The 17,978-nt window shown below is 52.4% G+C and overlaps 1 protein-coding gene across 1 annotated transcript in view; it reads right to left on the bottom strand.

Annotated features, from left to right (window-relative positions):
• Positions 1-17,632, bottom strand: part of PLXNC1 (plexin C1) — a 201,728-nt gene extending 184,096 nt beyond the window's left edge. The window contains exon 1 of the mRNA XM_060195546.1: positions 16,057-17,632. Coding sequence (XP_060051529.1) covers positions 16,057-17,130 — 1,074 coding nt within the window. The 5' untranslated portion in view covers positions 17,131-17,632. The remainder of the gene's footprint in view (positions 1-16,056) is intronic.
• Positions 17,633-17,978: the final 346 nt, after the last annotated feature.

Genomic DNA, 17,978 nt, shown 5'->3' with positions numbered 1-17,978 from the left:
CCCACCAGTTCACCCATCAATGACCAAGTATTCTTGGCCAACGGCTTAATCTACAAAAATCAGATGGAGTGGGGTCCATTAAAAAAAAACAACCCTGATTAATTGGGTTTTGGAACAAGAATTTGCAGTTCTTTGTATGTCATATCCCTGGTTTCTGAAACACTGAGCAACTAAAATGACTGTTTGGAATAGGAGCTCTACTGGTTTCCACAGTTCATGGCGAGAATTCAGGGAATTCGTGAAATTGAGGAGAAGTTTCTATTCTAGAAAAGTACCTGAAGTCTGTGCTTCCCTTAATCATGAATGCTGGCCACTGTGCCTGTGACTTTACCACCAAGAGAGATCAGATGTCTTTGTGTCACTTGTAGTCGTCACAGGTATCTCAAAATACGGTTTATGCTCCTCCTCACTTTGAAATTACGGTAGTTACTGCTGCTTGATCTTGCTGTTTAATGTGTTGAGATACAGTGCTGTGTCTCGAATGAAAAAAAATCAAAATGTTTTGATGTATCAGTATATCAATATATAAATGGCTCATTTTGTGATTCTTTGCTCTGTGTATTCCTAACGTCCTGAGGAGAGAACTCTGTCCACCAGGTGAGGCTCTGTCCACCAGGTGAGAAATCACCACGCAGAGACCAAGAGCCGCCAGCCAGCAGGAGAGGCCGGCCGGCATTTGTGCTGACAATGACCAGCTGCTCTGGGTGCCTTGGCCCTCCTCCTGTTGCCTTGGAGAAGCAAGACCTAGCACCTGGAATCCCGGGTTTGAAACTGGTCACTGATGGAGAACGGGCTCTCGGGAGGATGCCAATGAGCAATAATTGGGACCAGCTGGTGGGTCAGATAATCAGCTTCTCAAGTGGACTCTTCCAGACCGGGCTGGGGAGTCAGGAGTCAGAAGCAGGGATCTGTCTGTCGGGGAGGGAGTCATGGAGAAATCCTTCCTCTGGGCCGTCTGGCGTTTTCACTCCCTACAAACAGTGCAGTGTTGACTCCTCTGGGAGCTGTGCTCAGCTCATGGCGCTATAATCAACAGCTTCTCCACTACATGGAGAGCACCACGTCCCAGGTCAAGATAAACATTTACTGAGGACCCACAGTGTGTCTACTACCTTACAGGTGGGCAGGGAAACCATGAGAAGGCAGGGCTGGCTAGGCACCTCATGACACGCACAGCCCAAACAGTGCAGCAGTGCTGAGCTCAGTGCAGAGCCTGGCATCTGTGGGCTTCACAAGCAGTGGTAGTCAGGACTCAAAAGTCAATACTCTAGGAATATATATTTTCTTTTGGTCACCAGGATTACCACTAGGGCCTGGTAGCGCCTGTATAAGCTCCTGGTTTTCATCTCCCCCCCCCCTTTTTTTATTAAATAGGGCAGAGAAATTGAGATGGAAGAGAAAGATAGAAACAGAGACACCTGCAGTCTGTTTTTACCACTCATGAAGCTTGCTCTCTCTAGGTGGGGAGTAGGGGCTCAAACCTAGGTCCTTGCACCCCATAATGTGTGTGCTCAACCAAACATGCCACTCCCCAACCTCTAAGAGCTAACTTTTAAATTGCTAACTGTGATGTTATAAATATCCAAGTGGCCCTTGGCAGAAGAAAGGCTCCCTACTTCTGGCTCCTGCTCATGGCCCTTCTAGGTCTCTCTCTCTCTCTCTCTCTCTCTCTCTCTCTCTCTCACACACACACACCCCATCAAGCAATAAACTGGTCTCTAACCCACCACCACCCCACCTCAGTTCTCCCATTCACCTTCAGAAGCAAGTTCACTTTGTCCCTCCCTCCCTCCCTCGCTCCCTCGCTCCCTCGCTGCTGCTACCACTCCAGTTCAAAGCCTTCAACAAGCCTCCTTTAGATTATCGCAACCAACTGACTTTGTCTGCTTCTCTGCTGACCTGACGCCACCACCCTAGGCCAGGGCGGCATTCTGTCTTACATGGACTGCTTCAGAAGCCTTCTGCAGGTCTCTCTGCTTCCACTGGCACCAGTCTGTCCTCTGTTCCCCACAGAACAGCCATTACTTAGGGATTCAAGTCCAACCACTTCACATCCCTTCACATGCTCTGCGGATAGACTTTGGGGATAGACTCTAACTGGCACCCCACTGCCTGCGAGGCCCGGTAGCATCCTGCGGCTGCCCCCTTTTTTGAACCTCTTCCTCTGACTCTCTTCTCTCCAAGCCTCTTTATAGGCAACCGTACTAGCCTTCTGTTCAACAAATTCGCCGGCTTCCTTCAGAGCCCCTGAGCTTTCTCTATGGCCGTTCTCTATGGGGGATACCTCTGTCATCTTCCTGGTAGTGACTCAACCTTAAGTGGGACCATCCCTAGCATCTATGTGATAGCGTTCCAGCCCCAGTCTGCGCCCAGCTTTTACATCTGTAAAATAGAAGTGACTTACTACCCACCTCACAAAGCTGGGGTGAGGATTCAACGAGTTAATACTGATAGTGCTTAGAACAATACTCGGTAGACCTTGGTACACGCTAGCACTTGTTTTTAATATAAAATACCTTATTTTCTTATGTTGTTTGTTGTTTACACTAACACAGATAGTGTTTCCACACAGTCTTTGGCACTTCATACGAATTAAAGAACTTATTTTTTAATAATTTCTAAATTGCTTTATTATCTTTATTAAGTAGATAGAGACAGCCAGAGACTGAGAGGGAAGGGGGTGATAATGAGGGAGAGAGACAGAGAGACGCCTGCAACGATGCTTCACCGCTGGGGTCTCGAACCTTGGTCCTTGTGCATTGCAGCATGTGCGCTCAACCAGGTGAACCACCGCCTGGCCCCAATAATTCCTTTTCAGTAATCCCTTCAGTCTCGCCACACCCATCCTGCCTTTTGATTTTTGTAGAAAACACTCGGGTTGTGCCTACCAGCAGTTCTGCTGTCGTCCTCCACCTCACCCCAGCCCAGCCCTCAGACATAACCACTGCTGTTCACACCCTGCTACACTGAGATCTGGAAGGTCCTCAGGGTCAGGCACAGTGGCGGCAGGGCAAGATGCAGCGCTCTGGCAGCCTTCTAACCCCCAGCGCAGAGCAGTGGGTCAACCACGACCGTTCATCTGGTCTTCACATCCAGCTCTTTAAGATTTGATTTCGGGCCAGGCGGTGGCACACCTGGTTGAGTGCACACGTTACAGTGCACAAGGACCCGGGTTCAAGGCCCCTGGTTCCCACCTGCAGAGGAGAAGCTTCACAAGTGGTGAAGCAGGGCTGCAGGTGTCTCTCTCCCTCTCTGTCTCTTCCCCTTTCAATTTCTATTTTTCTATCCAATAATAAACATTTTTTTAAAAAAGATTTGTTTTCAGGGGGCCAGGCGGTGGCACACCTGGCTCAGTGCACACATTACAATGTGTGGGGTCCCAGGTTCAAGCCTTTGGTCCCCACCTGCAAGGGGAAAGCTTTGCGAGTGATGGAGTAGAACTGCAGGTGTCTCTCTGTCTCTTTCCTTCTCTGTCTCCCCCTCTCAATTTCTGTCTGTCTCTATCCAAATATATATATATATATATATATATATATATATATATATATATATATATATATATATATATATGATTTGTTTTCTAGGCCAGGTTTGGGAAATCTGAGGGCAGCTGACCACCTGGTAAGACCCAGCACCTCTGCCTGTCTTAGTAGGCCCTTCACCAACTGGACAATCCCGCCCACAGGCTGACTCCACTCTGTGCCTGTGTCATGCTGCCTTTCCTTTCTAGAAAGTTCTCCCTTGCCTTCTCACTTGGCTGCAAGCACAGCCCCAGCATTGCCCGAGGCCTCCCCAAGCCTCCCAGACTGCTGGGGGTGCTCCAGGTCTGGGCCCTCTAGTCCTTCCCCCCAGTTCTTTGCTATGTCTTGCTGCACTTCAAGGGTCTGCTTTACTCTCATTCTCTCCACAACAGCAGGGATCAGCAAACTACCCACCTGTGGGTCGACCCTGGCCTGCTGCCTGCTTTTCTGAAAGGAACAAGAGCTGAGGATAGTTTTTACAGTTTGAATAGTTGAAAATAAAAACATTGTCATGCCCATGAAAATCCCATAAAACTCAGATTTCAGCATCCAGGAAGCTCTACTGGGCCACCGGCTGCCTGTTCATTCATCTACTTACTACCTGTGGACAGAGCTGAACATGTGCAAGTTGCTTGAGGAAAGTCTCAACTACTGACTATCTGACCTTATTAGGAAAAGTTTGCAGACCTTTGTGTAATAACAGCAGGGGTCAGGGCAGTGCGATGAGGCTGGTTGGGCCTCAGTGCAGCACACGAGGCAGAGGGCACAGTGGGGCTTGTCAGACACCTGAGGTGGCCATCTGGTCAGGGAAGTAGCCTTGCTGAGTCACGCTGATGACCATGTCTTTGAATAAGCGTCTCTCACTTCCTTTTGTTGAGTCCCGTCAGGTTACCTTGAGTCCAGAGCCTCCTTCCCATTCTGTCTCACTAAGTCCCATCCTGCTGTTACTGCTTGTCAACGCAGCAGTCAGCTTTCACACTTGGGGGACAGCGGTGGCAGTACACAGGCACAGGGCACTCGTGATGGGCCAGCGAGTCCTCATCCTACACGGGCTATTAATTCATGAGCCCAGTTGTATGAAGCAGCTAGGATCCCCCACCTGCAGGTGAAGAAACAAAGACACTGGAAAGGTAAATGATTTGCTCTGGGCACAGCACTCACTGCAGTGGCGCCTCTGGTCCCAGTTCCCCTGGTTCTAGAATCTGCACACAGCCACTACACCATCTGCTCCTATTTCTAGAGCTCCCTTGAGTCTGCGCGTCTCAGTCTAGCGAGTCCCCCACCCCTTTATCTGAACTTGCTTCTGGAGGTCTTTGTCCACCTGAGCAACTGTGACTGGTTAGGGCAGAAATTAGTACCAGGATGGGTGTCAGAAAGTGTCGACCCTCAGAGAGAATTCTGGCAGGTGAATTGAATCGGGAGGCTGGTATGCAACAGGGTGGGAGACTCTAAAATAATCCTCCCCCAAAGTCTGGAGTGAAATGCAAATAGGTTGCTGAGTGCAGGCTTGAAGGAGCTAGTGAAACTGGGCCCTCAGGGGCTGGAGACCCAAACTGCATGCTATAAAGTGGTCAGACTTGGGAGTCGGGCGGTGGTAGCGCAGTGGGTTAAGCGCACGTGGTGCAAAGCACAAGGACCGACTGGCATAAGGATCCCGGTTGGAGCCCCCGGCTCCCCACCTACAGGGGAGTCGCTTCACAGGTGGTGAAGCAGGTCTGCAGGTGTCTGTCTTTCTCTCCCCCTCTCTGTCTTCCCCTCCTCTCTCCATTTCTCTCTGTCCTATATAACAACGATGGCATCAACAACAACTACAACAACAATGAAAAACAACAAGGGCAACAAAAAGGGAAAATAAATAAATATAAAAAAATATAAAAAGGTCAGACTTGAGAGGTTTTCCTGGGCATTGTCTTGCAGTAAGTGAGAGGGGATAGGGCATATCTATTGATAGGGGTGGTGGAGTGAGCTGATTACTTTATACAAATGCAATGGGAGAAAAAGGGGACAAGTTCTTATTCCAGGTTCCACAGCTGGAACACAAAGCAATTTGTGCTTCTAATGGCAATGGTTCTAAACCCTGAGTGCCTGCTAGAACCTCCTGGATTGCCAGTCCCTTACCACCCTGCAGGGCATGAGTCAGCAAGTCTGATGTGGGGGCCATGAATCTGCACTTCTGGCAATTTTCTAGACAATACTGACATGATGGGCGGACAGACCACACTGTGAGGGCCACTGCCCGACAGCAGACAGGCCTTTCCTCTGCTGAGTGGCGTGATGTGTACATTAGTAAGTCATGCCAAGTGAGTCCCAACCACACAGGGTTTCTGTGGTCAGAGTTAACTCCCACAATGGCAGGACCAGAGGCCTAGCCATTCCAGTGAGTGGGATATCTAAGAAGAGCCAGCCAGCCTAGGGCTCGGAAACATAAAAGAGGCCTGACACACCATGTATTAGGAAAAAGACAATGGCTAAGGGAGTGTGAGGTGACCGGGTTCTGAACGGAATGTGCTTCCACTAAGAAGAGAAAAGATTTCCAGTCTTAGGATGGGCCTAGACCTCTAACAGCTACCTCTCTCCACCAACACTCGTCATCTCCATTAGAAACGATATCATAAGCCCTCTTGTTGGCCTCTCCAGGATCTTGCCCTCAAGGTGGATCAACAATGGTAGCAACTGCCCCACTGTCTGAAAGGAGGTTGGGTTAACATACTCTGCCCCTCGAGGAAGATGGGTGCTGAAATGAGCGCAGCCTAGAATGTTCCCAGTTATGATGACAAGATGCCAGCTCAGACCTACAGGGATGCAGAGGTCACATAGGCTCCTGTGCTGAATATGAATGTGTATGGGCCCTAGGTCAAATCAAGGGGTTTTATAGTTAACGGTATCTACATACTTTCCCCATACTTGCAAGCTACTCTCTGCCTTGATCCAGAATTCTTCTTTAAAAAATACCTTTTAATTTACTTTTTGTTATCTTTATTTATTGGATAGAGACAGCCAGAAATCAAGAAGGGGGAGATAAGAGAGGGAGAGAGGCAGAGAGAACACCTGCAGCCCTGCTTCACCACTCATGAAGCTTTCCCCCTGCAGGGGAGGGGGAGGGACTGGGGACTTGAACCCCCGGTCCTCGCACATTTTGGCATGTGTGCTCAACCAGGTGCACCACCACCCTGCCCCCTGATCCAGTTTTATAGTCCTATTCCCAACTCTGACACTATCTTCCCAGAGGATACTTTTAGCCCACCTGCATGTTAGCTGTTGGGCTCAGGCAAAAATCAGTAAAGTCATGGGTGCCTTGGAATATACCTAAAATAGACTTCCTAGCTTCCTCCAAACTGAAGACCTCAAATCTCATCTGCTATATTCTTACCTTTAAGTTCCTGATTATTAAACGATTTGTTCTACTTTATATCTTAACTCTTTTTCAGTCATCAAGTTGCAAATGCTACCAAGACACCATCTTGACTTCCCTGGGAAGACAATCTCACCAATGAGTTCTGGAACTTCCCTCTCCAGAGCCCTGCCGCATTAGGGAAAGATAGAAACAGGCTGGGGATATGAAGTGACCTGTCAACATCCATGTCCAGTGGAGTGTCGTATGCTTTACATTGGTTTGTTCTAGCCCTCCCCCGCCAAGAGAATTGGATCAGTCCAGTTAATTTCGCGGGCCCGCTTGGCCCTGCCCCAAGGAACCCCGAGAGAGGGTTCCTGAGTTCGAGAGTGCCAGAGTTTCAGAGGGTTCCCCAGTACGAGAGTTCCAGAGTTCCAGAGTTCCAGAGTTGGAGAGTTCCCGAGTTACAGAGTAAGAGGGAGTGCTTGTGCCACCACAAAGAGACAGCCGAGTTCTGTTTGGTGATTAGTTTGTCTTAGTTTGTGAATTGTTGTTCCTGAATAAAGAAATACAGCTTCCCTGCCCAGCCATTGTCTCCGCGTCTCTGTTCACCACTGCGAAGCCAACCCGCCCAGCAAGAGCCTCCGAAATTTTAACAACAAATGGCACCCAACGTGGGGCTGACCTGCGCGTCTCTCAGATAAGTAAAGACAATTTGGCTACCTATGCACTATGGCCTTCTCTTCTGCTTGTGAAGAGATCTCCAAAGGCCTCTGCTCTTTCTTCACGAGACTGTTTTGCTGTTTCTGGAACATTTATCTCTGGACCACACTGTGGTTTCCACTCGCTCGGGTGAACTCAGAACAGCCAGCGGGAAGAGCCAGCAGGCGGGAGGTGAGGCACGGAGCTGCCATTTCCACCTGGTTAAACAGCCAGCCAGCCGGCTGTGCCCAGACAACCCTGCGCACCGCGCCTGCAGCCTGCAGGAGGCTGACGCCAGCACACAAGAGCCCCTGGAGCCCGAGGCCAACACGCAAGAGCCCGAGGCCAACACGCAAGAGCCCGAGGCCAGCCCACAGGAGCCAGCTCTCCACCGCGTGGTGCAGGGCACTGGACGCATGATCCCTCCACACTGCTCGGCCACTGCGAACAGGGCGGCCTATCATGGCCGCCACCCCTGGGCACCTAGGCCCACGCCTTCTACAAAACTGGCCTGCCTGAACCTCTTGCTATAAATTCTGGAACCATCCCGGGCCTCCCTGACCCCCGGGCTCCCTGCCGAAACTGGGCACACGAGATCTCCAGCCGCCGGTCCTGTCTGAAGACAGACAAGCTGGAGTACGCAGAGATTTGTGCAGAGATCGCAACCTGCAATTCCTAAAAGTGAAGCTGCGTGGGAAGCCACCTCCGAATGGTGACCCCCCCAACCACTAAGACAGTACAGATTTAAATTCGTGTTTAAAATGACATGTCTTCGTAACAAAGGTTTCTCTCCTCATGTATTAATGACTATGTTTATGTGTATGTTTAAAGTTTGATAAATAGTAGCTTTAAGGCTAAATTCTTACCAGCCAAAGTTAAATGAAAAAGGTTTTCAACATAATTCTCATAAAGATAAAAATTAACTTACATTTGAAGTCTGAGGTAAAAATTAGTTAACAATCAATATATTTTAACTAAGTTGGTCTAAACAAAAGGTTAAATAGACTTGTTGATGTGTAAAACTCTCCATTACCTTCTCTATTAGAAATAGTAGATCGCACACTGGCTATGCTAATTATTCTCATGCCTGAGGTTTCCTCTCCGGCCCACACCTAGGGTGTGTCTCCATCTTGAATGGGTGTAACAAAAGGTTAAAAGACGTTGTTGATATGTAAAAGTCTCAAATTCCTTCTCTTTTAGAAATATGCTAATAACAAGTTTTGTTTCATAGTAAGTAAATTGCAGCCAGCTGCCTTTGGGACTCTAGGCCGTTCCCCGCCCCCATGCAAATGCCCGTCGAGGCAAGTAGCCCCCCAGAGGCAGATATGGCCCTCTCAGGACTTCCCTTGGCAACATGCTGGTTTTTGTTATATATGTTTCTGTTCACCCACACCCTTGATACTATAGTCATTTAGTTAAAAAGAAAAGGGGAAATTGTCATATGCTTTACATTGGTTTGTTCTAGCCCTCCCCCGCCAAGAGAATTGGATCAGTCCAGTTAATTTCACGGGCCCGCTTGGCCCCGCCCCAAGGAACCCCGAGAGAGGGTTCCTGAGTTCGAGAGTGCCAGAGTTTCAGAGGGTTCCCCAGTACGAGAGTTCCAGAGTTCCAGAGTTCCAGAGTTGGAGAGTTCCTGAGTTACAGAGTAAGAGGGAGTGCTTGTGCCGCCGCAAAGAGACAGCCGAGTTCTGTTTGGTGATTAGTTTGTCTTAGTTTGTGAATTGTTGTTCCTGAATAAAGAAATACAGCTTCCCTGCCCAGCCGTTGTCTCTGCGTCTCTGTTCACCACTGCGAAGCCAACCCGCCCGGCAAGAGCCTCCGAAATTTTAACAACAGTGGAGAAGCAATTACACAAGCCAGAACTCCCACCTTCTGCTCCCCATAATGATCCTGGGCCCATACTCCCAAAGCGATAAAGAATAGGGAAGTTTCTGGGGCTGGGTGGTAGTGCAGTGGGTAAAGTGCACATGGTACAAAGCGCAAGGAGTGGTGTAAAGATCCCAGTGGGAGCCCCTGGCTCCCCACCTGCAGGTAGGTCGCTTCACAAGCAGTGAAGCAGGTCTGCAGGTGTCTATCTTTCTCTCCCCCCTCTGTCTTCCCCTCCTTTCTTGCTTTCTCTCTGTCATATTCAACAACAACAATAATAATAACAACAACAATGACCAAAAACAAGGGCAACAAAAGGGAAAAAATAGCCTCCAGGAGCAGTGGATTCACAGTGCAGGCACTGAGCCCCAGTGATAATCCTGGAGGCAAAAAAAAAGGGGGACATTTCCAATGGAGGGGATGGGATACAGAACTCTGGTGGTGGGATTGTATGGAATTGTACTCCCCTTAGACTACAATCTTATTAATCATCATTAAACCACTAATAAAAAATAAAATATAAAAAGATTTCCAATAGTATCCTCCAACACAGCTTAGTACTATGTACTTAGTACATACTGGGTACTATGCTAGGTACTTTGGGCTCAGAAGAGAGCCAGCTGTTGCAATGTCCCTGCCTTCTACACTTTATCTTTTAATGATGGTTACTAATAATCAGATAAGAGTGCCTATAACTGACTTCAGGAGCTGATATTTCTGGAGTTATTTTATGAGCTAGGTTGTCTTGAAAAACAGAGTGGAAACAGTTCCTTGAATTCCTCTCTCTCTCTCTCTCCCTCTGAGATGGTTAATAAAAATCAGTACCACAATGCTAACACTGTCTAGAAGCTGATAACTTAAGAAATATAAACTTCCCAGAGTCAACTGCAAGTGCTCAAATACGCAAGCCCAGGAACTCAGTTCACAGACAAGGGTCTCTGTTCTGTCTAGCTCATGTTCACAAGGAGTTGATCTTTATCAGAGCAGTAGCAGCAGCCTGGCTGGCTCTAAGCAGGGCAGAACCAACAGCAGAATCTAAATGTCCATGAAGCTGGACATCCTTGGCAGTGAGTAAAAGCCCAGATTTTTGAGCAAGATCTGGTTCCAAACCCTAGTCTGTATGCCAGCTATGGAATCTCAGCAAAACCCTCCCAAATCTCTATTTTCTCATCACTGAAATCATAGGATAGGGCTGAGGAGACAGTATCCTGTCTACAGAAAAAGATATTCATGCCAAAGGCTCTGAAGTCCCCAGTTCAATCCCCCACAATAACATAAGCCAGAGCTGGACAGTGCGATGGCAAGTCTCTCTCTCATCAAAATAAAGCAATACTCATGACCACAGAATGTGAGCTCAGACCTACAGGGATGCAGAGGTCACATAGGCTCCTAAGGTGAATATGGGCCCCAGATCACATCAAATTGATGGGGTTTACAGTCAATATTTATACACCTTTCCCATATTTGGGAGCTACTCTCTTCCTTGATCCAGCTTTCTGGTCCTTTTTACAGCCATGACATCATCTCCCCAGACAATAACTTGGGTCCACCTGCATATCAGATGTCAGGCTCAGAAAAAAAGAAGAAAAAACAAATCAAAACAAAACACTAATACAGTCCTGGGGCTTACTAACTATCTACAAAATGAAGACCCCCAAGTCTTCATCTGCACTATTCCAGCCTTTAGTTTCATGATTAGGCAACAATTTATTTGGCTTCTTCTTCTAGCATTTGCCCTTCTTCCGTAGCCAGTCAACAGCGTCAGGTTGAGCCTGATGTAAAGTTTTGAGACCTCCTTTGAATCTGGAGAGGTGGCAGTCGTTGACTATGTGGGTCATAGTCTGTCTGGAGCCGCAGGGGCAGTTCGGGTCGTCTCTAGCTCCCCAGCGGTGGAACATAGCGGCCCACCGGCCATGGACTGACTGTTCGATAGCGATCGAGGAGGGCCCAGTCATAACGTGCCAGGTCAAAGCCGGGTTGACACTTGCAGGGGTCTGTGATGAGGTGTTTGTTCTTTACCTCAGCTGACTGCCAACTCTGTTTCCAAGAGTCTGGAACAGAGAAGTTCAGTGTAGGCGTAGGGGACCAGATTGGGTGACAAGACGTCAAGCGTTGGACAGGGTGGGCGAAGATATCTGCGTATATTGGCAGGTCCGGTCGAGCGTAGACGTGGGAAATGAACTTAGATGATGCCGCATCCCGACGAATATCTGGCGGGGTGATGTTGCTAAGAACTGGCAGCCATGGAACCGGGGTGGAACGGATAGTTTCAGAAATTATCCTCATGGAGGAATATAATTTGGAATATAATTTATTTGGCTTTATATGTTAACTCTTCTTTCAGCCACCAGTTTCCAGATGCTACCGTGATGCCAACCGGATTTCCCTGGACAGACAATCCCACCAATGTGTCCTAGAGTCCTGTTTCCCCAGATCCCTGCCCTACTAGGGAAAAAGAGAGGCAGGCTGGGAGTGTCAACGTCCATGTTCAGCAGGGAAGCAATTACAGAAGCCAGACCTTCCACCTTCTACACCCCATAATGACCCTGGGTCCATGCTCCCAGAGGGATAAAGAATAGGAAAGCTATCAGGGGAGGGGATGGGATACAGAGTTCCGATGTGGTGGGAATTGTGTGGAGTTGTACCCCTTTTATCCTATGGTTTTTGTCAGTGTTTCCTTTTTATAAATAAAAAGTATATAAAAATAAAAAAGAACTTTGAAAAAAAAGAAATAAAACAAAATTAAACACAAAACCATAATGATAACTAAAGTCCTTGTCCCACAGGGTGGCTCTGCAAATCAACCAAAAATAAGTCATGCACTACGCTTGGCACAGCGCTCAGACACTGCAGAGCCACTCAGTGGACGGTAGCTACAATGGCTCCCCCCCAAAAATGGTTCTTTGGGCTTTCATGATCTATCTATCCTTGCATACCCGATGAGTGAATTAGTATAAAATTCAACTAATCTATAGTTTGCAAAATGGCTAGGCAAGATCATAACAAAATCAAGGAAGAATCAACATCACAAGAAGACTGTGGGTTTTGAGGTCAGCAGGCTGCATTGCCAAATGGTGTTGGGACATCATTTTTTTCCACATGGCAGTGGGAAAGTCCTGGGCACTGTCTGCTGGAGAGCATGTGATATCCTTTCGGTGGTTTTTCTGCCTAACAGTTAAATGAAGTCAGGCTTTGGAACTACATGATTATAGAAGAAGAGGGTTGTTCCCCGCCCCCCGAGGGTCCAAGGATCTAGAAGAGACAGCCGTGCTGGCCAACAGCATAAGACACATCACCCTCAGTGTCTACAGAGGGAGGGATGCCTGCTACGTCCAAACCACAGGTAACCTCAGGACCCGGCTCTGGCAGTCAAAGACAGTTGAACAATCTGACTTCAAAACATGGGCACAAACATTCTGAGCAGTGCCAGTCTGCCAGGGGGAGCAGATTCAGAGAGAATTTGGAGAGGAAGGAGATTAAATTGGTTGACTTGCATATAATTTAAGACATCTTTATATTGACCCAAAGAAGATGCTTTTTCTTTTAATTCCATAAAGTTTGAAAACACACTTGAAGGGGCAGCATCTAGTCTCTCTACTCTACATGCCAGGTGAGACTGTGTGTGCCTCTTAATTGTGGAGCTTCTGAAAGCCTGAGACTAACACATCAGTGGGGAGAACAGAGAGGGGGGCACTGCCAGGCAGGCTTGAAGCTCGGAGGTCTGACCCTCGTGGCTACTCTCCTGAGCAGGACGCTTATCTTGATCTTCCTCCTGTGGTAACTAGGGTTGTTCCTGGCGCCCACCCCAGCAATGGGAATTAACCTCTGGCGTGCAAGTGCAGATGCCCAAAGTCTTAGAGCAGCATCCTTGCAGGCTCAAGGGGACCTGCGTGAGTTGTGAAGAGGGAGTCACGCACAGCTGGCGGGCGGGGAAAAAGTGACAGGCCAGAGTAGAGCTGGCTCTGAACATACTCAGTCACCAGCAGCTTGTCAATTCATCTTTAGCAGGAAGGGCTGAAGGGATGCAGAATCAGCTGAGAGGGCGTAAGGAAGTGAAGGGAGAACACAGCCCAGGCACCCCTGCCACTTTACTACCCGTGGCTGTCTGCGGAAGGGGTACGAGAGTGAGCCCTCGAGAAGTGAAGGCCAGCAAAGCTAACCGCTGTGCCCCACTGCCTATGAAGTCACGCTAAAATTATCGTGTCTGCTCTGGGGGGAATGCTGTTGCATCTATGAAGGCCCCCTGCAAGTCCACCTCCTGTTTTAGACACCTTGATCCTGTATTCCTTTTCCAAAACACAGTCAAAACCAGGAAGTAAAAAGCAGAACAAATGACATCATCCTTGTGCGTGGCGACGGGGCACACTGGTCCCATGACCCCATTAAACGGGGCTGCAACCTGCTATTGTCCTTTCAATGGTCAGACCAGGGGCACTCGGCACAGAGCTTTGCTTACCCGAGCAGGCGGCTGGCTGTTGAATTAAGTATCTTGTCTGCCTACTTAACAGGTTAGAAAATTGTCAGCATTTTCATCAAAACAGCTACCTTTTTTTCCCCCCATTCAATCTCCTCTTGAAACCCAACTCCATTAAGGCTTTTAAATGCATACTAGCAGCAACAAGGAATCAACTTAAATCAGGGGGGAAATGTGCAGAACTCCAAGCACCCACCTGTGCAGCGATGACATGCTATTGTTCGAACCAGAGTATGTGATTTAACTTAGACGGCAGGCTGGGGGGTAGAGACCTGTCTTTCAACACACACAGCTCTGAGCATTCTGGGAGTTCTTGATAAATAACAGCGGCAAGAAGTGCTGCGGAGGGACCTATTTCAATTATTTATCTCTCCAATCCCAGATTTTTGGCAGCATGTGTTTATCTCTTGCTTGATTTCCAAGGGGGCAGCTCACTCCCAGAAGCTCCCATGAAGATGGATAAATCGCTCTCGACTCTCACCGCCCCCCATCCCAGCACAAGAGGGAACACTCCAGCCCACTGAGCCAAAACACTGATTCTGAGTGCATTCAGGATGCCCGCTGGGTCTGGAAGGAAAACCAAGTCCTGCAGGACCCAGTGGGTAGAGAGAGACGCAGTCAAGAGAAATGTTTTGGCTCCATGCATCCGCACAGCTGTCAGATGGCAAAGCCTGGACCCCCACAGCCGTTACCTGCTGTGGGCCTCTGAGCTGCCTTGCCATTAACTCGAGAGAAGAGGGTGCAGGAAGCTTGACACACAGTCACAGTCAGGGGTACTTGCAAGTCTTTCAACAGAGGTAGGCAGAAGGGGGTGGTTTCTGCCAGACCTGCCCTATGGGGCCATCAAGATGCAGATCCGTAATAAATACTAATACATAATAAATAAATACTAATAGTCATAAATACTGAGTGTTTACAGTGAGGCTAAGTCCTAGCACTTTACTACGTACTAGTAGCTCCTTGGAAGAACATGTGACTCACATCATCAAGAGAGACCGGCGCGCAGAGGAGCAAGGAGGAAGCAGCAGAGAGCCACTCTCAGGGCCTTGCAAAAGGCCTGTGTGTAGCTGGTATTTCTCCCCAAGTAACAGGGCTGATATCTGACAAGACATGCTTTTCAGTCAAAGGGGTGTCTCTCTGGACTTGATATACCCTGGAGCCACTGAGACCTCTTCCAAGTAGAGACTTCATCTCTTGCCCTCTGACTGCGCCTACAACCCAAACAATAGCAACACCTGTAGCCCTCAATTTCCGCCCTTTGATTCCTGTCCAGTTGTAAAGGAGGCTCTCCGCAGGCGGCCCTCTCAGGAGCCTTCTGTGGAGTCCATGTGCCAGCAGCCTTGGAGGAAAAAGGGCCTCTGAGAAGTGCACAATGGCCCCCATAATCCCCATCCACCAAGCCCTCTTGAACCTCGGCTTTCTTTTCTAGTCAAAGAAATGTCAATCTCAAGACCCAAGCCCAGACTGCGCCAGGAGCCAGGGGAACCTCTGCCTTCTGCTAGGCTGGGGCGCCACGCAAGGGTGGTGCCTGGGGCCCGCGACCTCCTCCCCCAAGCTGGAGCCGCCTGTGGTAGGCGCTACTTTCTCTAGATCACTCCCCCCCCCCCACGTCCCCAACAGGAGGCTGCTTTTCTCCCTGAACCCACAGAGCCACCTCCGCCTTCCCAGCCTCCGCTGGCAGCTCGGGACCCCTTCCCCCGCCGCTCCCCTCCGCACGCCCCCACGATGCTGAGGGTTCTGTCCCACCAGCGGGAGACCCCCCCCCTTCCAAAATAGCCTTTCAGTGACCCCCGCGGGCCAAGCCACCAACTCTTCACACCTCGTCCCGATTGTGTAGGAGGGGGGGGGCGTGCACAAAGGCTGGGGGCCCGAGTCCTGGGTGCCCATGAGGGGGGCGTGCACGAAGACTGGGGGCCGAGTCCTGGGTGCCCATGGCTTTTCTGCGGGGGGGTGGCGGAGGGCACCGTCTCCGGTCACCGCCCGAGATGGGGTGGTCAGCTCCCAGCAGGCGCCCGCTTTGGGACTGGGCGGGCGGGCGCTGGGGCGCCGTCTGGGGTCCTGGGGTCCTGGGGTTCGCAGCCCGCCTCCCCGCCGGCCCGCGCCAGCCGGCTCTCCCGCCCGCCCGGCCGCCCCCGAGCCCCGCGCCCCGGGGCGGGACTCACGCAGTCGGGGTCGGTGCCCTGGAAGTCCCAGCTGCAGCTCCGCGCGCGCGCCTGGATCTCCCGCATCCTGAAGAGGCACAGCGCCGTGGTGGCCGGCGAGCGCCTCCGCCCGCCCTCCTCGGTGGCCGCGCTGAACACGCCCGCCCAGACGTCCCGCGCCTCCACCAGGCTGGAGGACAGCAGCAGGCGGCGGCCGTCGGGGTGGCCGTGGCCGCAGGCGAGGGCCACTTGGCCCTGGAAGCGCAGCACCTCGGAGCTCTGCGCCACGCGCGCCATGCCGGGCCGGCCGGTGGCGGCGCCGCTCGAGTAGTTGTAGGGGAAGTAGGGGAAGTACACGCTGCCGTTCCAGAGAAAGGCGTCCACGAAGTGCAGGCTGCCGCCGCCCTCGCGCAGCTTGAGGCGGCCCAGCTCCGTGGTGGCCAGGCTGCGGCCCTCCGTGTCCTTGAGCGCGATGGCCGTGTCGCGGTCGGACGCCGCCGGGTTGCAGCGGCTGGCCGTGTCGGGCTCGGGCAGCACGTAGGTGGCGGCCACCGCCAGGTACCAGCGGCCGTCGGCGGCGTCGCGGTACACCACGCCGGCCGTGGAGCCCTGCGGGTGGCACGACACCACCTCGGTGCCGTTGCGCAGGGAGCCGCGGCTCAGGCTGCCCAGGGGCCGCACCTCGCAGGCGCCGCGGTCGAAGGTCCAGCCGGTGAGCAGCAGCCCCCCCGGGCCGGCCGCCCCCTCGCGGTAGGGCAGCAGCAGTTTGCTGAAGCTGCTGCCGGGCCGCGGCCGCTCGGGGGGCGCCAGGGGCACGGGCTCGGAGCAGTTGCCGGCGCGGGCGCGGTACAGGCGCGAGAGGCGGCGCTGCAGGCTGTAGTCCAGCTGGTCCAGGCAGCTGCCGCTCGCCACGAACACGCCGTCCGCCCGGCTCGCCGCGATGGCTCCGATGGCTTGCTCCGACCGCCACACCGGCTCGTCCGCGCCCCGGCCGGGCGCCGCCAGCGCCAGCAGATAGGCGAGCAGGGGCAGCGGCGCGGCGGGGCGCGGCGGGCGCTGCGGGCGCGGCGGCGCCTTCCTCCGGGAGACCTCCATGCGGCTGGCGGGGCCGCCCCGGCAGGGCGCGCGGCGGCTGGGCGGCTCAGGCGCGCGGAGACCCGCACGGAGGCGCGGGCGGCGGCGGCTCCTGCGCGCGCTCGGGCTCCCGCGGCCGCCCCATGCCCGCAGCTCGCCGGGGCGCGGGGCGCGGGGCTCTGGGGGCGCGGGGCGCGGGGGGCGCGGCGGGCTCGCTCCGGCTGCCTGTGCGGCGGTGGCGGTGGCGGTGGTGGCGGCGGCGGCGGCGGTGGCGCTTCCTCCCGGCCCGCCTTCTCCCGAGAGTTCCTCCGTGCAGAGCTGGGGCTGGTGCTCGCGGGCGGGGAGGGCAGGGCGGGGAGGGGAGGGGAGGGGAGGGGAGACGAGGGCGGGCGGGAGCTGCGGGCGGGAGGCTGGAGAGGTGGGTGCGCTGGAGCGGCTCACTTTCCCATTGTGAAAGTGGACTGCAACTGGCCCCCGCGCCCAGCCTCTGCCTCCGCCCTGCCTCCACGCCCACCTCCCCTCCCCTCCCCTCCTCTCCCCTCCCGATCCGCTAGAACGGGCGGAGGGAGGAGGGAGGTCTCGTAATTGGGGTGACCGTGCAGGTGGCCTCTTCCATCTGTTCATAACAAAGCTGAGGCCACCGTCGCCCCCTGGCTGGCCCGGGCCCGGGGCTCTGGGCTCTAGGAGCAGAGGGTGCACCGAGCTGCCTCTCTCCCTCCCTCCCTCCCTCCCTCCTTCCCGCCTGCGGGGCCGCTCCATTGCCCGCATCTTGTTTACTACAGCAGCCGGGGGAGGACGGGGCCCGGGAGCGGCAGCGGGGGGACCTTGGGCGCCGGGGGGCTCAGCCAGGCCCGCGGCTCCCGCCACTG

This window comes from Erinaceus europaeus, chromosome 7 (assembly GCF_950295315.1).
Source record: "Erinaceus europaeus chromosome 7, mEriEur2.1, whole genome shotgun sequence".
Lineage (NCBI taxonomy): Eukaryota > Metazoa > Chordata > Mammalia > Eulipotyphla > Erinaceidae > Erinaceus > Erinaceus europaeus.
This window is presented reverse-complemented; position numbering and strand designations above follow the sequence as displayed.